General features: G+C 41.0%; 1 protein-coding gene across 1 annotated transcript in view; it reads right to left on the bottom strand.

Annotated features, from left to right (window-relative positions):
• Window positions 1-23,183, bottom strand: part of rapgef2b (Rap guanine nucleotide exchange factor 2b) — a 552,839-nt gene that overhangs the window by 330,663 nt on the left and 198,993 nt on the right. The window contains exon 4 of the mRNA XM_041188696.1: window positions 13,168-13,251. Within this exon, the coding sequence (XP_041044630.1) occupies window positions 13,168-13,251 (84 nt within the window). The remainder of the gene's footprint in view (window positions 1-13,167; window positions 13,252-23,183) is intronic.

Below are 23,183 nucleotides of genomic sequence, written 5' to 3' on the forward strand. Positions count from 1 at the left end.
ATAGCCAAGTGGTTATGGTACTGGGTTTGTAACCCCCAAGATCAAGAGTTCAAATCTCACAATGGCAAACTATGAAACAATGTAACTTCATCTGAAACAGATGGAAACAGGTTTACTCAAAAGAGTATCAAGAGTTCAAATCTCACACTGGCAAACTATGAAAAAATGTAACTTCATCTGAAGCTTGGCCTAAATAGCCAAGTGGTTATGGTACTGGGCTTGTAACCCCAAGATCAAGAGTTCAAATCTCACAATGGCAAACTATGAAACAATGTAACTTCATCTGAAACAGATGGAAACAGGTTTGTACTCGAAAGAGTTACTGCACAGGCATAGTGCTTGGCCTAAAATAGCCAAGTGGTTATGGTACTGGGTTCGTAACCCCAAGATCAAGAGTTCAAATCTCACAATGGCAAACTATGAAACAATGTAACTTCATCTGAAATAACAGATAGAAACATGTTTGTGCTTGGCCTAAATAGCCAAGTGGTTATGGTACTGGGTTTGTAACCCCAAGATCAAGAGTTCAACCTGAGGCCCAAGGTGGTGCAGCAAACCTGGACCATAAGAGGTCCAGCTGGTGAATTTTGAAGTTATATTTCAAGTTTCTTTGTTAGCCAGGAGGAGAAGGGGTGCTCCTCCAGGTATAGCTAGGAAAGCTTGGGCCTCCCTCTGCACTAGGCTGCCTGACCTCCTCCCCCACTCACCCATGCTCATAGTCAGATCTTTCACCCAAGCACCCCACTCAACTCCAATTGCTCAAACTGGCTTCTTATACTTTCCAAACCCTTCTCAAAGCTTTTAGACCCCTCCATTTCTCCCAATATTTCCACAGACTCACCCTCCCTTCCCCACTGACTACCGGGGACCCGTCACAAAACCTTTTCCACTTTGCAATATTGTATTGCAAAAATTAAACTAAAACACAGATACATGAACAATGGCAGGTGTTACAGGTGTTGGCAAATAGATACATTGCTTTCATATGGTCGTTTTCATCCTTTCCCATTTCCTCTGATGTAGTTTATGAGCCTGTCAATAAATTACATTTTTTTCTGAATGCAGTAGCAATTTAGTTAAGTCAGATAATCCAGTACCTGAATTGAACATTGTATAAACTCTTATTAAAGTTCAGTTATCCAATGACTGTTTCTTACTTTTTCTTGGGATATGGGTGATATTGCCAAGGTTACATTTATTACCCATCTCTAGTTGTCTCAAGAAGGTGATGGCAGGGATCTTCTTGATCCACTGCACCTTTCTGGTGATATTTCTCCCTTAGTATTGTTTGGTCGGTAATTTCAGGATTTTCACCGATAAACAGTGATGGAATGGCTACATATTTCCACGTCAGGATGCTATGTGACTTGGAAGGGTTCTTGGAGAACCATGTCATGATACAGCTGCTCTTTGACCTCTGTGGCAGATGGAGGTGCTGTTCAAATAACCTTAGTGAATTCTGCAGAATTTTCAACAATTACAGTGGGCTGGTGGGATGGGGGTGGGGGGTGGGGGGAGAGTTATGATGGGAGATATACATCCAGCAGCTGAAGTGCATCAGAGGTAGTGAGGGCTGTTAGTTGAATTTTTGGCCTTGATTGGTTTCATTTATATGGTATTTGGGCCAAATAACTACAATGTAACATAATTTGCCTTCATATTTCTAAAACTAAAGGCCCCAGTTACAAAACATTCAGCTAGAGCATGCAATGTAATCAGTAAGAGCCACAAAAACATTTGTTTTAATTATCAACAAGAATCCCAACCAACACAAGTGGCCCTGAGACACAAGTGTCCTTTGTTTAAACTGCTACATTCATAGGGCAAAAAAATCCTTATTTGGTCTGCATCTCAAAAGATCTCCACCAATGTTCCCTCTAAACTGTGTGGGTGCATGACCATGCAGCAACCAGGATTGTGATGCACATGGGGTGAACAGGACATACATAAGCAGTGGTCTCTTTAAGAAGCGTACATTCACAGCCATGCAGCAATTTTAAAGGAATCATACAATGTAACAAACATTTGCACAGAGCAAAGGAAAACTAGAGAGAACATTGTTCTCAGCCCAAATTGTTGCCTGCTTAAGTCCTTTGGGGGGTGGGTTGGGGTGGAAGTGGGGGGGAGCTTTAGTTAGAACCAGTTAGAGTTTGAATTTAAATTTCCATAAAGACAGCATTTCCCAACCCCACCTCACCACCACAATATAATTACCGAGATCACTCGAAACTTCCTTTCCTATAGCAATAAATATCATTTTAGATACTACTTTTAGTCCTTTCAGGAGATTACTGTCATCTGCAATTCATGTGAAAGAAATTCAGAAACATATCCAGTGATCTGGGAGCAAACAATCTTGGCATCTCCAGTAGGAGATTTCTGCTGTATGCTAGATATAGGGAAACCGTAAATACATGTGTTTATATATCTATGATTTTACTACACCAAACGCACATGAAAACTGCATATTTCATTCTTTTCCAACTTATCCTAACAAGACCAGATGCCCAAAAGATAGATTTCCAAACCTTGCTATTCGTTGCTACGCATTTCAGATCTGATTATATTTAAATTCTTATGCAATATTGATTATTACCAGCTGCCAATACTGGAGGACAAGTTTCTTATCAATGTGTTTCCACGGTAATTATACATAGCGACTGGAGCCATTCTCCCAATTATACTTATTGTTACATAAGTTGCAGATGATCATGGAATTATACAGAACAGAAGGAAGCCATTCAGCTCATCTTTGAAACAACTATCCCATTAGTCACATTCCCTGCTCTTACCCTGTAGCCTGACAAATTTCTCTTTTTCAACTATATATTCAATTCCACTTGAAACCAGTTTGTTGGCATAGAAAAGTAAGCTCAATAATACTTCTTCACTGTGAAATGTTATCAAAGTAAAGGAGTAAAACAGCACTAGGCAAAAGTAGAATACGGCAGAAACTTGTATTTTAATTTTTCTTTAGTAACTGTATGAAGCCTTGATTCAATGAAGTGAGCACAAATCAAATCTGACGGTCTGTAACAATGTGAGATGACACAGAAGATAAATATTGAATTCGTCTGTCCATGTGACATAAGGTTTCAAATTCCATGACATATCACAGCTCATTCCTGATTTATTGTATAATTGCAGACAAATTTTATCAAAGCTGCTAGAAGAAAAATGGTGTAAACTAAACAAAAACATCATCCAAGTTACATGAACTAAGTACCAGTTCAATCTGGACAATGGCATGAGCACAATTTTCCACAGCAAATTAGGAATCTATTTGTGGTTTTTATGGTATATATTAGCTAATTATATAATTATTAATGTTCTCGGGCTTTATATTAACATTTCAGAAGCTATAAAGATTTGAATACTTTTTATATTGCAAAATTAATGTTTCTCTCTCGAAGCATTGGAATAAATATGTATAATTAATATATAATTATATAATTAATAACACACCATTTTATACAGAAGAACTGAATAAAAACCCAAGTGTTCATGAAAAGGGAATGCTTATCTACAAAATACACAAAAAAAAACTGTCAGGAGATTTTACCTTACTAAATCCAACATTTTACATTGCAATATTGGCCAGAAACCAGAGCAGATTGTGTTTTTCCAAGCAGAAAAAAGTGCATATTACATGTGATTATATATATGCAATAATTTTTCCACAGTGGTATCAAATTTTAGTTAAAAATAGATTCGGAATATCATGCGGAAAAACAGTAAGGCAGATGCATCACCAACACGTGTAGGAGGTTCTGGAATCCAGAAGCACTCAGCCTGTGCCAAAAAGCTAAGTAGTTCATGCCTTTTGACTTAAAAACTAGTTGCACAAAATTTTTCAGGCAACATGCTTCAGTAAAAACATTTGAAATCCACTGCTCTAACAGGATTTATAAAAGAACTGGCAGATGATTCAAAATCTAATAAGTAACTTTGCATAAGCTTTTTGTTCTACTAATCCAGAATTCTGAATCAGGGCAGCTGAATTCAACCTCAGGTTCAATTTCCATATTGCTAAACTGCTCATAAGTGATATGCAATGATGCAGCATCAACTACCATCAATTTTACACTGTAAGAGCAAAATAAGCCTTAAACTTGCCAATGTCATTAGCTGATCGCTTTTAGGAGTGCAGTACTTGCAAAATTAGTGCTAGAAAATTGCTGCAGTTATCTCAATAGAAATTTTGGCCGAGAACTCCCATGCAATGGCAATCACTGTCGGATTGCCACTCTGCTCCTTTTTACCTACCCAGGTTGGGAGCTGTGTATTTCTTACCTGATCTTCCGTCACGGCTCTGGTGAGAAACGTGCGGCGTAGCAGCTCCCGAGTCCTTCCAGTTCAAGTAGCAGCACTGGAGCATGTGATGCCAAGCCCCTTTTTACGGCACTAGTTGGAGGGTAGTCGAAGGGTCCAGTGTGGAAGTTGGGTGCGGGGGGCTAGGTCAACACCTTGGTTACTCAGGAGTTAGAAGTGATTTTAATCCTTCTAACTTTTCCTGGGTAACTATTCTTCTGAGAGAGTCAGAACCATCCAAAGTCTCTGATTTATATCTGAGGTTCAGATGCAGGGCAATTCCCATGCATTCCTTGCATGCGAACTTCCAGGGGGTCCCCCAGCACATTTTCCAGGCTATCTCCCAGGTATGATACCAGGGAGATCGGAAGCTTTGGGCCATTAAGTCATTCAACGAACAGAATTGATTATGTAATAGAATTTTACATTATTTGCCAGTTCATAAGGTAAGAATCATCATGTGATTTTTATGTGCTTTCCTCTCCAGCATTTAAAAAGGGACAAAGGAGTAAATGGAGTAATTCCAGGCCAGCAAGCCTAATCTTGTTGGTAGGCAAATAAGGAGGAGGATACAAGAAATAGGAGCAGGAGTAAACCAAATGGCCCTTCCACCCTGCTCTGCCATTCAATATTGTGCCTCAAATCCACTTTTCTGCCCGCTCCCCACGTCTCTTTATCCTACAAGGGACCAAAAATCTATTTATCTCAGGTTTGAATATACTCAATGATGGCATATCCACAACCCCTAAGGCTAGAGAATTCCAAAGATTTACAACCCTTTGAGCAAAAAAATTTCTCATCTCAGTTGAAAATGATCGACCTCATCGTGAGACGGTGTTCCTATTCTATGGATTCTCCAGCCAAGGGAAGCAATCTCTCAGTGTCTACCCCATCAAGTCCATTCAGATATTCCAATAAAATCAACTCTTATTCCTCTAATTTCCAGAGTATAGGTCCAATTTACTCAGCCTCTCATCATAGAGGAACTCTCTCATTCCAGGAACCAACATAGTGAACCTTCACTGTACTGTCTCCAAGGCAAGTATATTATCCCTTTGATATGGAGGCCTGAACTGCGCATGGTACTCCAGGTGTGTTCCTACCAAAGAACTTTACAATTCTAATGAGACTTCCTTGTTCTTATACTCTTGTCCCCTACATTGAAGACCAATATGTCCTTTGCCTTTCTAATTGCTTGCTGTACCTGCAAACTAACTTTCTATATTCTCTCTGGACGTCAACATTTACACATTTTAAACCTTTTAGAAAATATTCTGCTTTTCTGTTCTTACAACAAAAGTGAATAAGCTCACACTTCCCCGCATTATACTCCATCTGCCACTATGTTGCCCACGCACTTAACCTGTCTATATCTGTTTGCAATTTCTTTGTGTCCTCCTCACAGCCTGCATTCCCACCTAGCTTTCTATCATCAGTAAACATGGATATATCACTTTACTCTTAGACTCTTTGTCTAAGTCATTAATATAAATTATAAATAGCCAAGGCTCCAGCACTAATATTTGCAGCACTCCACTAGTTACAGCCTGCCAACATGAAAATGCCCATTTTTAAAATTCATTCACGGGACATGGGCTTCGTTGGCTGGGCCAGCATTTATTGCCCATCCCTAGTTGCCCTTGAGGGAGGGCTGGTGAGCTGCCTTCTTGAACCGCTGCAGTCCACGTGGTGTAGGTACATCCACAGTGCTGTTAGGAAGGGAGTTCAGGATTTTGACCCAGCGACATTGAAGGAACCGCAATATATTTCCAAGTCAGGATGGTGAGTGACTTGGAAGGGAACTTCCAGGTGGTGTTGTTCCAAATTATCTCCTGTCCTTGTCCTTCTAGGTGGTAGTGGTCGTTGGTTTGGAAGGTGCTGTCTAAGGAGCCTTGCTGAATTCCAGCAGTGCATCTTGTAGATGGTACACATTGCTGCTATTGTGAGCTGGTGGTGGAGGAAGTGAATGTTTGTGGATGTGGTGCCAATCAAGCGGGCTGCTTTGTCCTGGACAGTGTCAAGCTTCTTGAGTGCTATAGGAGCTGCACTCATCCAGGCAAGTGGGGAATATTCCACCACACTCCTGACTTGTGCCTTGTAGATGGTGGACAAGCTTTGGGGAGTCAGGAGGTGAGTTACTCACCGTGCAGTTCCTAGCCTCTGACCTGCTCTTATAGCCACAGTATTTATATGGCTAGTCCAGTTCAGTTTCTGATCAATGCCATTGAACATCAAGGGGCAATGGTTAGGTTCTCTCTTGTTGAACATGGTCATTGCCTAGAACTTGTGGGGCACAAATGTTACTTGCCACTTGTTAGGCCAACCCTGCATGTTTTCCAGGCCTCACTGCATTTGGACATGTACTGCTTCAATATTTGAGGAGTCGCAGAAGGTGCTGAACATTGTGCAATCATCAGCGAACATCCCCACTTCTAACCTTATGATGGAAGGACGGTCATTGATGAAGCAGCTGAAGATGGTTGGGCACAGGACACTACCCTGAGGAACTCCTGCAGTGTTGGCCTGGAGCTGAGATGACTGAGACAACCACAACCATCTTCCTTTGTGCTAGGCATGACTCCAACCTAGCGGAGAGTTTTCCTCCTGATTCCCATTGACTCTAGTTTTTGCCAGGGCTCCTTGATGACACACTCGATCAAATGCGGCTTTGATGTCAAGGGCAGTAACTCTCACCTCACCTCAGGAGTTCAGCTCTTTTGCCCATGTTTGAACCTAGGATGTAATGAGGCCGTGAGCTGAGTGGCCCTGGCGGTACCCAAATTAGGCATCAGTGAGCAGGTTATTGCTAAGCACTATTGATGAGCCCTTCCACTACTGATGATCAAGGGTAAGCTGATGGGGCAGTAACTGGCTGGGTTGGATTTGTCCTGCTTCGTGTGTACAGGACATACCTGGGCAATTTTCCACATAGCCAGGTAGATTACATTGTTGTAGCTGTGCTGGAACAGCTTGTCTAGGGGTGTAGCAAGTTCTGGAGCACAAGTCTTCAGTACTATTGCCAGAATATTGTCAGGGCCCATAGCCTTTGCACTACCCAGTGCCTTCAGCCGTTTCTTGATATCTCGTGAAGTGAATCGAATTGGCTGAAGACTGGCATCTGGTGATGCTGGGGACCTCCGGAGGAGGCCGAGATGGGTTCCCACTCGGCACTTCTGGCTGAAGATTGTAGTAAATGCTTCATTTACACTGTTGCACTGATGTGCTTATTCCTACTCTCTGCTTCCTATCTGTTTAACCAATCCTCAATCCATGTTAATATATAACCCCCAACTCCATAAGCCCTTATCTTGCATGTTAACCTTTTGTGTGGGACCTTTCAAATGGCTTTTCAGAATCCAAGTATACTATATATACTGGCTCCCCTACTCACTTCATTCTCAGGAAACTCGAATACATTTGTCAAACATGATTTCCCTTTTGTAAAACTACATTGACTTTGTCTGATCATATTATGATTTTTGAAATGCATTGTTAAGACTTCTGTAATAATAGATTTCAGCATTTTCCTGGCCTGTAATTCCCTGTTTTCTCTTACCTTCCTCTTTTGAATATGCATGTTACATTTGCTAACTTCCAATTCACCAGGACCATTCTAGAATCCAAGGAAGTTTGGAAAAACATAACCAGGTTCTTCCAAAGGGCAAAACCATTCTCAAGGGCAATTAGGCTGGGCAATAAATGCTGGCCTAGCCTGCAATGCCCACATCCCAGCACTGAATAAAAAAACCCACAATCTCTGCAGCTATCTCTTTTAGGATGTTGGCCATCAGGTGCTGGATATTTGTTGGCATTTAGTTCCACAAGCTTCTGCACTACTTTTCTTAGTGATTATTTTAAGTTACTAACTCTTACTGGCTCCTTGGTTACCTTCTATTTTTGGTATGTAATTTGTGTCTTCTACTGTAAAGTCAAACGTTAAATATTTGTTCAAACCTGTCATTTCCTCCGGGTAATTTCTCCTGTCTCTGCCTCTAGGGGACCAATATTTACTTTAGCTACTTACCTCCTTGTAAAAGCTCTTACAAACCATTTTTATGTTCCTGGCTAGCTTATGCTCATATTCTCCTTTTTCCTATTTTATCAACTTTTTGGTCACCCTTTGCTGGTTCGTAAAACTCTCCTAATCCTCAGGTTTACTACTGCTCTTCACAACTATTAATCTAATACTATCTTCAGCTTATTCAGTAAACTGCAGCTTGATCTTTCTTGCTGATTTATTTAATGGAACATTTTTTGTTGAAACATTTGAATCATTTCTTTAAACTTTCACACTAATTATTTAGACCATACCTTTTATTCTGTTTATCTACAACCTGAGCCAGCTCTCTCCTCATACATATGAAACTGGATTTAAGTTTAAGATTCTTCTTCTGGACTTGAGTATGTCACTCTCAAACTTAATACTGAATTCAATTGCATAATTATCACTTTTGGTAGCAAAAAATTGTCATGGACAGTATCAGTCATCATTTAGAAAGGTACAAATTAATCAAGGATTATCAGCATGGATTTGTTAAGTGAATATCATGTCTGACTAACCTGATTGAAATTTTTAAGGATGGTTGACGAGAGTAGTACGTTTGATGTAGTCTACTTAGCAAGGCTTTAATAAAATCCCACATAGACTGGTCAGAAAAGTAAAAGCTCATGAGATCCAAGCACTAGTGGCAAATTGGATTCAAAATTGCTCAGTGGCAAAGAACAAAGAGTAATGGTAAACAATTGCGTTTGTGACTGTAAGGATGTTTCCAGTGAGGTTCTGCAGGGCTCAGTACTCAGCCCCTTGCTTTCTGTGGCATTTATTAATCATTTGAACTTAAATGTAGGTGGAATGATTAAGAAGTTTGTAGATCATACAAAAATTTGTTGAGGTTATGAACTGGCCAGATGGGCTGCAATGTTGCAAATGGAACTCAATCCAGAAAAGTGTGAGGCAGCACTTTTGGGAAGGACAAACAAAGCAAGGGAATATACAGTGAAGGGCAGTATACTGAGAACTGTAGAGGAACATAAGGATCTAAAGATCTTGGAGTACATGTTCACAGGTTGCTGAATGTAGCAGGATAGGTAAATAAGGTGTCTAAGAAGGCATATGGGATACTTTCTTTTATTAGTCAAGGCACAGAGCATAAGAGCAGAGAGGTAATGCTAATACTGTGTAAAACACTAGTTGAGCCAATGCTTACAGTCTGGTCACCGCATTACACACACAATGCGATCGCATTAGGGAGGGTGCTGAGGAGATTTACAAGGATATTGCCAGGACCGAAGAATTTTAGCCATGAGGCAAGATTAGAAAGGCTGGTGTTGTTTTTTCTGGAACAAAGGAGGCTGAAGGGAAACTCAGTTATGAGTACAAAATTAAGATGGGCCTAGATAAAGTGGATAGAAAGGATCTATTTCCCTTTGCAGAGAGATCAATAACCATGGGGCATAGATCTAAAGCAACTAGCAAGAGATTAAAGGGGAGCTTTTTCCCCCCACACAGAGTATGGTCGGGTTCTGGAACCTGCAAGGGTGGCAGAGACAGGAACCCTAATTGCATTCGAAAAAGTACTTGGATAAGCACCTAAAGTGCTGTAACTTACAGGGCTACAGACCGAGAGCTGGAAAGTGGAATTAGGCTCAATGGCTCTTTTCCAGATGGCACAGATACAGGGGTTTGAATGGTTTTAGGTGCGATAAAGTCTGTTGATCTCTAGTGCTTTTTTTTTGGTACTAGGGCCACAAGTTATGCCGCATATTGAACTGTGTCCCCAAATTGCACTGCAGAATTATCAACTGGAAGCAGTTTGGATCTTGAGAGAGGCACAGAGCTCATTTCCAAATTGCAGCAACAAGGGGTGCTTTTGGCTTCCCCTTGGTCTTTTGTCAGGAGGAATGAATGCAAATAACTTAGCTATTCAGAAAATCATACAGCATAGAAGGAAGCCATTCAACTATCATGTCTGTGCTGGTTCTCTGAAAGAGCTATCCAATTAAGACTGACTTCACTGCTCTTTTCCCCATAGTCCTGGAAATTTCTCTTTTTAAAGTATATATTCAATTCCCTTTGGAAAGTTACAGCAATCTGCTTCCAGCACCTTTCAGGAAGTGCATTCCAGAACGTAACAACTTATTATTTACAAATAATTCTCATGTTCCCTTGGGTTTTCCCCAATTATCTTAAATTGGTGTCCTCTTGTGGCTGGCCCTCTTGCAAAAGAAATAAATTCTCCCCACCCATTCAATCAAACCCCTCATTAGTTTGAACAGCTCTCCTCAATCTCCCCTTAAACTTTCTCTGCACTAACAAGCAAAGAAGGCAGAGGAAGATAACTTATCTTCCTCTTTCCTTTTATATGCATACCATGCATTTTTGTTTAAGTCCATTGTTCCATTCTTCTTTCTCCCTCTTTCTAGGGTAGGAGATGAAAATTAATGCCAGCATATGTGAAACACTGAAGATTGGAGCACATTGAAAGGGAAACTGTGCAACAGGAATGGCCCATGAATGGTGTTGAAACAGTAAAGGATGAAGACGAAAAAGATCAGGGAGACTTGGACTCAAAAGGCTCAACCAATACTGACCAGTGATCAACACAGCAAATATAGTTACAAAAGTATTTCAGAAATCAGAGAAACTCATGATGAAACCGTGTAATGCTCTGGTCAGATTATCTGTTGGATCCTTGGGGATGGATGACATAAGTCAATTATATCAAAGGCAACGGGCTAGTCATGAAGGATGGTGAGGAATAATTCTAATGCTAACCGTCACATAGGATGTAATTTGCAACTTTGATAACGGCTGTTTCTATTCATGGGTGAAAACCTGGTTGGACAGGTTCAAACAGTGTTTTTTCAGAAAGTAGGCACAGATTTGGGAGATGATAACACATTCAAGGATTTTGGAGAGAAAAGCAAAGTTAGAGATGGAGCCAGGCTTTGCAAAGCCAAAGGGGTCAAGTTATCTTTTTAATGAGATGGCAGTGAGGTGTTACAATGGAAAACTTAAAAGATGGTGGACAGTACCCAAGGGGAAGGAATCATTAACAACATCAGCTAACATGGGCACAGGAAGGTAGATTGGGTGGTCAGAGGTTTAGTGAGAACTGAACTTCGTGAGCAGAAGCTTGAAATATGCTTTGGGAGGGCGTGAAGAGTCACAGGAGAGAAACTACAGAAAGGTGCAAGTTCAGGGCGAGGACATAGGGATATCCCGGTAGAAATTTGTCTTGGTGGGCTAGAGGAAGGGAGAAAAGTGACAGAGATAGCTAAATAGATGGTCTATCATCACAGCAAATTAGTTCATGAGCGCCTCACACAGTGTTGGAGGTGAAGGTAGGGGGTGCAGAGGAGAGAGTTTTAAGAAAATGGATGGTAATGAGAAATTAAGCTTGGAGTCACCTTTACATTCCAGCACGACCTTGGAATAGTGTGCATTTTTAACAGAGGAGACCAGGACCCAATCATGCTTTGTATGGTCCAGCTAAATGGCTAACTAGTTGTCAGCCATAAACTTTCAATTCCACATCCATTGGACTTAAGCAAGCAAGATTGGACACTTTACTGGAGCAATAACCAGGGTGGGAAGCGTAAGAACTTTACTATGGCGGGGAGCATGTGATTGAGCAGGTAAGCAGCTACAGAAAAGTCCTGGTGACTGGAAGACCAAAGGCTAGCCAGTAGGCAATTTGAAAGTGCAGTTGTAAGAGAACTTGGGCATGAATTTTTTTCCGGAATCAGACACAAAAGAATGAGAAGTTGGGCACAGTGTGAATGGAGAGGTCAGAAATAACCTTACTTGTGAATGGCACAATAAACACAGAGAGGTCTCCTGAGATGGTCAGGTCAAGTGGATGGCCAAGGCTATGGGTAGGCTAGTTTACAAGGAGGGAGTTGTCTAGGGAGGACAGGAGGGCAGTGAACTCAAAAAAAGGGCAAGACAAGTTGAGATGGAGGTAGAAATCTCAGGGTGAGAAGTCACTCAGTCAAGGCAGAGGGGGTTAGGCAGTGAAGATATTTTGATGAGAAACATGGTGTGATACTTGAGTGGGTATTAAGAAATGAAGGTTTTAAAGGAGAGGCGAGAGGGATGGAACATGAGAGGCTAAAAGAAGAAATGCCAGACATATAGGGGAACAGAAACAGTGATTTAATGAGCAAGGTCACAGCAGTGGTTTGGTTGGGGCAGGTGGCGGAATGTGGGGAGGCTTCAGTAAGGGGCAGGTGGCATCACCTATGAACGAAGTTTTCATAGAGACCATGACATCTTTGCAATCATCGACACAATAAGGTCATGGATGTCAAAGACTTTGTTCCCACAACCAAGCTGACATTCTGGAGGGAGATGTGGGGAGGACTGGCGATAGCTGGTCCACTAGCAGAGTCCACAGGGCCAGCAGGGAAAGCAAAGAATGGAACCAGAAAGAGATCGACAAGATTAGTCCTGGGCGTACACCGAGTGATGAGATAGGAGGACGACACTGCTGGGGTTGCTACTCGATGAGTGCTCTTTGGCGGATGTCAAAATTGATTTACTTACATAAAATAAAGTTTTCAGATCATTTTAATTTCAATGAATATTAAGATCCTTCAATAACACATTAGCAAGTTATTTATTTTCTGGCCCATTAAAACTTTGACATGAGTTTAACTGTCACATTAATCCAGCATATGTTACCAAGTGTAATAAGAACATTTCAATCACAGTAACTCAATGTATTTCACATGTTGGAATTGGTTGCCTTATCACATGGACAATTATAAAATTCAATATTCAAACAATTAATGCATTATACAAAACACTCATTTACATATAGTTTTGTATAAGTTTGTTTATTGCAAACATACCTGCTTCTGGGAAGAAACATGGATTCTTTGATGAATACAGAACCGGACAAGAGTATGTACCAACATGTGCCAATATCATCAGGGCTAGAAGAAAGAAGGGAAAAATGAGTAACAGAAATGACAGAAAATGGGAATAGACTACAACAAAATTAACTGCACTGATAAATTTGTAAACCCACATATAAACAAACATGTAGAATCAGTTATATGCACAAGGTTCTGTGGGTCTGTTGAAACAAGTTTCTGTATATGAGTACGTCACAGAACTGTCCAATTATTTCCAGACATTACCTACTCAGTTTTACGCTGATAGGTCACCTCCGCACAGATTGTCAATGAATACAACAAAGATCATATTCTCCAGTAAACTTACAATCTAGAATTGCTTAAAAATAAAGACAGTTTAAAATGGAGACTGAAAAACATCTGTGGCCCTGGTTTAATTAGCACCACCTTCTAAATTTGGTTCACCTGATTCACTTGGTCTTGATTTTCTCCATGCATAACATCATGGAAGATCAACTAGCACTATCTAAAATGATCAAATATCCATTTGCCTAAATTTCACATGCCAAATTCAACAAATATTTGCATTTATATGGTGCACTTAATAAATAAAAACATTCAAAGATCTTAGAATCATAGAAAGTTTATGGCACAGAAAGAGGGCACTTGGTCCATCATGCCTGCACCAGCTGAAAAACAACCCACCCAGCCTAATCCCACTTTCCAGCATTTGGCCCGTAGCCCTGAAGGCTACAGCACTTCAGGTGCATATCTAAACATCTTTGAAATGAGTTGAGGGTTTCTGCCTCTACTACCCTTTCAGGTAGTGAATTGCAGACCCCTTCGACCCTCTGGGTGAAAATATTTTTCATATAAGCACAATCAAAAATTGGACATTGCGCCAAATGACAATATAACACAAGTAGTGATCAAAAGTTTGAGTAAATAAATAGGCTTTAAGGTAATATTAAAGGAGAGAAAGCTAGCAAGGAGGACAGTTTTAGAAAGGGAATTCTGGAGCACAGAATCTAAATAGCCACTATAGATGGGCTGTAAGAATGGACAAGGGAGCGGGGGCAGAGTCAGAGGAACTGAGAACTTACGAGAGTTTTAGGGCTGGAGGAAGTTACAATGATGGAGATGGGCAAGGTCAAGTGAGTGGCTGTGAATACAGGTGGGGGAATTTGCATGGAGGGAGGGATTTAAAGAGGACAGGAAGGCAATGGATGCAGAAATGAGGGCAAGAGGAGATGAAGTCATCAGGGATCACGAGTCAGGTCAGTTCAGAGGCTGAAGAAGTAGTTTGGATACTAGTGAGAAAAGTGAATTTTCTGTCCTTATTGAATATCTGGAAAATTAACAAATACAAATGAATATTCTTTAAAAAATCAGTAACTTTGAAAACCAAAAGATTATATGATTATATTGACATTTTTGCTTGAGAAATCTCAAATTGGGTTTGACTTCAATTACTAATTTCTAGAAGGATGTACATTATCATTGCTTGTGCCACAAAAATATAGTGAATAACTTTCCATCTGTTATCCTTTACTTTTCAATACCATATTATTACATGAAATATTAAACCTTCCAAAATGAAGACAGAAAAACTGTTTACACACAAAATTCATGAAAAGTAAGTGCTCATTAACATCTCAAACTAGTTGGACTCTTATGGGAGATTTGAGGAAATACTGCTTACGCCAAGTTTATTTAAATTCACAAGTAGAGTAAACATCCTCTGAGGTGAAGAAATCTGCCATTAATTTTGTTTCACTGTCATACTTAAAATTAATATTTACAATATTTGGCTGATCAATATTATATTGCTTTATTCATAAAGTGTGCAATACAGATGGAAAGTTATTCACTATACTTTTGTGGCACAAGCAATGATAATGTACATCCTTCTAGAAATTAGTAATTGAAGTCAAACCCAATTTGAGATTTCTCAAGCAAAAATGTCAATATAATCATATAATCTTTTGGTTTTCAAAGTTACTGATTTTTTTAAAGAATATTCATTTGCATTTGTTTGTTTTCCAGATATTCAATAAGGACAGAAAATTCATTAATTTTACATAGAACCTTCTTGTTCTCAGATTATCCGAGAGCACTTCACAACCGAATGGCTTACTCTTGTACCTAATTCGTATGTATATTAGCCCTCAAACATGAAATGAATGATCAATTCATTTATTCTGGTCAAGTTGAGAAACGAATGCTGACAGGAATACTCCTCCTTCCTCAAACATCACAAGGAAACAAGTGTCAAAATTCAGATAGCCAGGCAGTGAAGGGTAGAGTGCTGAAATCAAGGCCAGGATTTTATAGCCCCTCTCGTCCAGCGGGATATTACAGTCCCACCGAACTGAATAGAGATTTAAATAGCTTGTCGCATCTGCCGGGGGTAGACACGCCACAGCAAAGCCATAAAATCCTGGCCACGGTCTATATTCACTTCTCAGCTTCTATTTGAAGTGGTATAGTTAATATTACATGAACACAGATAGCATTTTACAAATGCAATTATCATCACCTCCGTTTATGCACTGAAATGAATGAATTTATTTTTAAAACTTCATATTCCTAATTATAATGAATTACCCTGGCCCAGTAGAATTTTTTAGTTTTTCACTATAATGAGAAATGAATAGTAATTTTAATAGTGTGTAAGAACTTTTCAGAACCAAGTAAAGAAGCACTTCTAGCTTTAGAGATTATGAGTCTTCTAGGTACTCACCTAATCTGAAGGATGGATCAGTGAGTATAGGCAGTTGAGAAATAGAAGAAAAATGACAACTTCAAATTATTGGAAATACTAAACTGCCTTGCATAATAGTTCCAGTTTGTGAAATGATGCTGTGCTATCGGTTGGATAACATTTATTTCTCAACATTCCCATAGTAACACACATTGTGCATTTCACTTCAAACTCACAGGCAACACATTGACACAAGTTTTTTAAAAACATACTCCCACTATTTAGCCTCATGTTAAATGTCCATTTAAAACAGATGAGCATGAAGGCAAATAGCAATCCTGATCACCAACATAACTGAGTTTTTGTACGCTAGAAAATAACAGCATGAATAAGCATTTACACACTAACAATTTGTATTACATCACGCCTTTAATGTAGTAAAAGGTCCCAAGTTGCTTTACAGGAGCATTGCAAAATAACAGAGCCATATCAGAAGATAGCAGGACAAAAGGAGGGGGGTTTCAGGAATGTCTTAAAGGAGGACAGAGAGGAAGAGAGGGAGAGGCATTAAGTGAATAAATTACAGAGCTTAGGACCTAGGTAGCTGAAGACACAGCCCCCAAGGGTGAAGCAATAAAAATTGGAGAGACACAAGATGCCAGAATTAGAGCGCAGAGACCTGGGATGGATGTAGGGGTGGAGAAAATCACAGATACAGTGCACTTAACATTGTAGTTGCCTTCTTGAAAAGTGCAACTTTAAGTGAAACAACACTAAATCAGATTTAAAAACAAAAAAACTGCGGATGCTGGAAATCCAAAACAAAAACAAAAACAGAATTACCTGGAAAAACTCAGCAGGTCTGGCAGCATCAGCGGAGAAGAAAAGAGTTGACGTTTCGAGTCCTCATGACCCTTCGACAGAACTTGAGTTCGAGTCCAAGAAAGGACCCTTTCTTGGACTCGAACTCAAGTTCTGTTGAAGGGTCATGAGGACTCGAAACATCAACACTAAATCAGATTTTCCTATTATAACCAATGTAAAAACTGTAGTTAAGTGCTGTAGGACATTTCTCATCAGAGAAAAAAAACATCCTCTAAGTTGAAACACTTTACATTGCTAAATTCTTATATTTGTAAATTAAATAACTTTCAAAATAAAATAAATTTAAAAATATAAAAGAATTATGCCAATTCTTCCTACTTATCTCTGGTTCACTGACGATTGGGCTGTCCGTCTCTCCTGCTTGTCAACCCTCCAGCTCGCCCTCCCTCTAGTTTGCTATCTCTCCCATGATCCGACCCTATGGTTTGCCGCCTCTCCCACTACCCCATGTTCCAACTTGGCGCCTTCTCCTGCTCGTCAACCCTTCAGCTCTTTCCTTCCCCAACCCTCCGGCTTGCTGCCTTTCCTGCTCCCAAACTGTCCAGATTACAGCCTCTCCAGCTCACCGACCTGCCTGATCCCGGCTGAAAATGCTTACCAAACCTCCTGCTCATCGCACATTCTTCCCTCTTGCTGTTTCCCTCTCTCAAACCCTCGCTATGAGGGCTCACAAGATAAGTGGTGAGAGGCAGAAAGTGCAGCTTTGGAGCGAGAGCAGCTTCAAGCTGCAGGATGGTCTGTACGGGGGTAGGTCTGCAGTGACCGGGAAGGTCGACAAGTGGGAAAGTTGGCAGCAACTGGAGGCTCAACAAAGAGGGAGGTTCAGCAGCAACGAGGAGGGTCTGAAGCAGGAGAGACCACTCCAAACTAGTGCCAATAGAGTCATACAACCCTACATTAGACCTGGTACGAAATGACGTTATAACAAAATTCTGATTGTTATCATGAATAACAGCACCATTAACTGATTGACATTAAAGTGGAATGACGTAAAATGGGGCAACTTAAAACAAGGACTTATTGTTTAGGGTGTGATAAGACAATTTGAAGGATTTGGAAACAAGAGCAAGAATTTTAAAATCAGGAAACAAAGGTAAGAATTTTAAAATCAAGGCATTACCATACCAAGCGCAGAGGAGTGATAGGTCAATAAGACTTGATGACAGTTAGGGTCAGGGCAGCAGAGCTTTGGATGAGCTTGAGTTTAGGTAGGGTGGAAGAGGGGAGTCAGGCCAGGAGAGCATTAGAATAGTCAGGTCTCGGAGGTAATAAAGGCATGGATGAGGGTTTCAGCAGCAGATAAGCTGAGTTGCGTGATATTACAGGGTGGAACTCGGCAGTCTTAGTGATTTTCCTGCTCTTCCGATACTAGATGTCAAACAAGCAGTGTGGCAAATCAGAGAGAGTGGAAAGATTGAGACAGACGGTGGTGAGGTAGAGCCAGAATCATCAGCATATATGTGGAACTTTTTTCTGCGCTTTCTTATGATGCTCTGAGGGGCAGCATGCAGATGAGAAATAGTCAAGGATCACAGTTCTGACTTGTGTCCTGTAGATGGTGGACAGACATTGGGGAGTAAGGAGGCGAGTTCTTCACTACACAATTCCCAGCCTCTGAACTGCTCTTGTAGCCACAGTATTTATATGGCTGGTCCAGTTCAGTTTCTAGTCAATGGTAACTCCCAGGATATTGATTATGGGGTATTCAGCAATGGTAATGCCATTGAATGTCATGGGGAGGTGGTTGGATTCTCTCTTGTTGGAGATGATCATTGCCTGGCACTTGTGTGGCGTAAGTGTTACTTGCCACCTATCAGCTCATGCCTGAATGTTATCCAGGTCTTGCTACATATGACATGGACTGCTTCAGTATCTGAAAAGTGACAAATGGTGCTGAACATTGTGCAATCATCCGTGAACATCCCCACTTCTGACCATATGGATAGAGGAAAGGTCATTGATGAAGTAGCTGAAGATAGTTGGGCCTGGGACACTAACCTTAGGAACTCCTGCAATGATGTCCCAGGACTGAGATGATTGACCTCCAACAACCACAGCCATCTTCTTTTGTGCTAGTGTGAGAGACCTCACCCTGTTTATTTTATATAAAATATATAAAGATATGCTCATTGCTATTTCTAAAAATTTAAAACTGGACAGAGATCTTAAAATGGCCAAATCTATGTTTGTCTGTGACCCTTGAACAAAAGGACCTACCAGGCAGCATCAGATAAACTTGCATCTCATTCTCTCTGGAGAGACACTAACAACACATAGCAGGTTGCACAGACTAAAGGAAGCTATACAAAGGCCATCTGTATTTCATAGCCCAGGCTCGTCAACCGGAGTCTACTCGTCTGCTAGGACAAAGGGCCCCGCAATCTTCCTACAACTCGTAATGGTTGAGACACTTAAGCTCAGGGACCCAGATGAGGGTTGGACACCCTTTGAAACGGTGGGAGTCATGTGCCATGGACCTCTAGTTTGTGGAACCAGTAATATTACCTGGTGGAACTGCAAAATCAGTCTGCTGTTTACCATCCTACAAGCAGCCGCACAGGAAAGGAGCTCTACCCAGGTTGGATACTTGGCTCCACCTACACTGCTTTTACTGGAAAGCTTGCCCCATCACCCACAAGACCGAATCATCTCTGCCCGCCTATCTCACTGCGTAAAGTCAACACCACCAGAAAAGTGAATTAATCAGCATCAGTTTTCAGCTCACAGACCTCCAAGAAGGAATAATTGCATTGGACTCTGGACCCTACATGAAACACTATTCTTTTCTCTGTGGTCTCTTCACTGTAAATCCTTCTTTTCTCAATCCCTTTTACTGCATGCATGCAAAGGAAGCAACATTGTGACCCTCCTCCCACATTAAGTGTATGCAAAAATTCTAACCCTTTGAAGTCACCCTATCATGAGGTTGCCATAGGGTTATTAATAGAAATTGGATCACACCAAAACTGAGGGGGTTGGGAAACACACCACCACTTACAAAGTGGGAAGCAAATTATAAATACCTTTCTGTTTACAGATGGGCGGTGAGAGGAGAAATTAGTACTGTTTAAATTAACCCCTCTACCAGTCCGTAACAACTAGGTGTGATTCTAACCAGTGGAGAGTTTCCCCCAACCCGATTCCCATTAGTTCAGTTTTGCCACAGCTCTTTGATGCCATACATGGTCAAATGCTGCCTTGATGTCAAGGGCATCTTCATCTCACTCTCATCTCACCTCTTGAGTTTAGCTCTTTTGTCCCTATTTGGGCCAAGGCTATAAGAAGGTCAGTAGCAGAGTGGCATTGGCAGAACCCAAACTGACTGTCAATGAGCAGGTTATTGCTGAGTAAGTGCCACTTGACAGCACTTTCAGTGACACCTTCCATCACTTTGCTGATGACCGAGAGTGGACTAATAGGGCAGTAATCGGCCGGATGGATTTGTCCTGCTTTTTGTGGACAGGACGTACCTGAGAAATTTTCCACATTGCTGGGTAGATGGCAGTGTTGCAACTGACCTGGAACAGCTTGGTTAGTTAGGGGCGGGGCTAGTTCTGGAGCACAAGTCTTCAGTTCTTTTGCCAGAATGTTGTCATGACCCACAGCCTTTGCAGTATCCAGTGACTTCAGCAGTTTCTTGATATCACGTGGTATGAATTGAAATGACCAAAGATTGACATCTATGATGCTGGGGACCTCCGGGGGACAAAGGTGGATCATCCAGTTAGCATTTCTGGCTGAAGTTGGTTGCAAATGCTTCATCCTTGTATTTTGTAAGGATGTGTTGGGCTTCGCTCATCAGTGCGGATGGGGAAATTTGTGGAGCCTGGATATGGCAGGACCGCAGAGCTTAGGTCTGATCCATTTTTTATGGGATTGCTTAGTTCTCTTTATCGCATGCTGTTGCTGGTGATTGGCATGCAAGTAGTCCTGTGTTAAGGCTTCACTAGTTGACACCTCATTTTTACATGTGCTTGATACTACTTCTGGCATGCCCTTCTGCACACTTCATTGAACCAGGGTTGACACCATCCCGTGCACCCCCCAGCTTCATGATAATGGTAGAGTGGGGGATATGCCAGGCCATAAGGTTATAGATTGTGATTGTATACAATTCTGCTGCTGCTAATGGCCAACAGTGCCTCAACAATGCCCAGTTTTGAGTTGCTGGATCTGTTAGAAATGTATTCCACTTAGCATGGTGGATGTGCCACACAACAGGATCGAGGCCTCTGGATTACCAGTCCAGTGACATTACCACTATGCCACTGCCTCCAGCAAGTTTGTCACTCGTGACTTTGATTAGGGTCTTTTCAGTCAGGCAGAGGTGGAAACTTGGAGAGATTCAAACCTGTACTTGCCTGAAAGAATGGAACGGATATGGAAGGCGACTATATGTGCCAGGAAAGGAAAGGGAGGTTGAAGATAGAGCAGCAGTTTGCAAGGATGTAAGAGTCATGGGTGAGCTCTTTGAAGAGGAAAATGGACAGTATCTGAGTGAAGAATACTGTTAACAATATCAACGCACATGGAAGCTAGGAATGGAGGTGGGGTGGTCAGCATTTTGGTGAGAATAGCATCAAAGTAGCAGGATTTGGCTCTCCTGAGGAAGGAGCTCAGAGAAGCCATGGAGAGACAAAGGGGAGAAACTAGAGAAAGGTTCAGGGCTCTGGGAGGGGGGATTCTGAGGGGATTGAAGCAAGTGGCACAGGCAGTTGAACAGATGGTCTCAATCCTAGTGATGAAAGTCCATGGCCTCCTCACACTTGTTCCTGGAGGTGAGGGTGGAGAGGTTGGGTGCAGGGGAGTGGTGTTTAAGGTGACTGCAGTGGAAAAGAAAAACTAGGGGTTATCTTTGCATTTCAGGGTCATTTTGGAATAGTGAATAGTTTTTGCGGAGTAAAGCAAGGCCAGATAGTACCTTAACTTATTCAGCCAGGTCTGACAACAAATGGCTAATTGTCCTGTCAAAACTTTTAGGTTTCATTGCATTGGACTTGGGTGCATGGAGGATGGGAGCGGAATGGATGAGGAAAGCCCCTGGGAAACAACCAGAGAGAGAGAGAGTAATTGTTTTAATCAGAACATGAGCAAAGGTGGCAATGAGGCGTGATTTAGCAGATTGACAGCTATAGAAAGGTTGTGGTGAATAGAGGTTGTCAGGAAGAGATAGTAACATATATAGTGTTATTGGAAATTATTTTTTAAAATTGAGGTTTAGTCTGTGTGTGTGTTAACTGGATTAAAACCAGCTAGTCTGGGTGTTTTGATGTATAGTGGTTTTGAGATGTAAACAGTAAGTAGAGGTACATTTGCATTTTGTTGTATAGAGCATTCAAGAGTGGGAGTGAAATCTTGCACCTAGCTAGGAGACACCAAGCAATGTTTATATTACTCATAAAATTGGTACTCTAAAAGGGGTTCAAAGGGCCTGGTGATACAATGAAAATCCATTCAAATGGGAAGGCTGGATATGACAGAAAGGAGTTTTGTGTGAACAGGTTAGAGGCATGTAAGATCTAAGCAGCTGTAATCCTACAATTGTCTGCAAAGGAACCAAATTGAAAGGAACCTCATTTTGAATTCATACAGTGAGAACGCTTTGCCTGGTGTCTGGTTAAGTCTATTGGCTATTGTTGCCTTGGGGGGGGTTAATTTGAGAATGTGTTAAAAGTTATGATAGTGGGTAATTTGTAGCCATGTGTATGTGTTTAATTTGTTGTAAATTAATAAATCTTTCATTTAGTTTGATATAAAAACCTCTCAAGAACTAGTGGTTTTATTTCTGAATTTAGTGCTGCAACTCAAAACATACCAATTGAAAAAAACAGGTTATGACAGTAGTTTAAAGTTTCCCTCTGGGATTTTAAATAACTCAGCCTTTAAAAACTGTTCTGTCATAACAATTGAGGGCTCTTGGTAGGATAATATTTATAACTCCTTGATTGGTTTGGAATTGGTGAATCTTAAGGTTACGAACATGAGAAGCATTTTGAATTCAGGAGTGGGTAAGGTGTTTTAGAAGTGGTGAGACTGCAAGATGGCTATGGCAATTGCTAAGACTTGTCTGGGAGCAGAAGATATAACTCTGATTGGGTTGCAACAAATAATCAACAGTAAGTTAACACAGTTGGCAGATAGGTTAAGATTGGGGTTACCTGTGGGGGCTAGGAAATCAGATATAATTAAAAGTATAGCACAATATCTACAGTTGGAAGTGAAATCTGACACTAGTGAGTCACAGCTGGAGGTAGTGAGACTTCAGTTACAAATGAAGACACTTGAATTTGAACAAGGAACTGAAAAATAACTTGAATTAGAAGCAAAGGATTGAGAAATGGCTTTTAAAAGGGAGCAGGTAGAAAAGCAGGAGAGAGAAAGAAAACAGGAAAGGGGATTAGAAATTGTGAAGATAGAGGAG

This window comes from Carcharodon carcharias, chromosome 1, assembly GCF_017639515.1.
Source record: "Carcharodon carcharias isolate sCarCar2 chromosome 1, sCarCar2.pri, whole genome shotgun sequence".
Lineage (NCBI taxonomy): Eukaryota > Metazoa > Chordata > Chondrichthyes > Lamniformes > Lamnidae > Carcharodon > Carcharodon carcharias.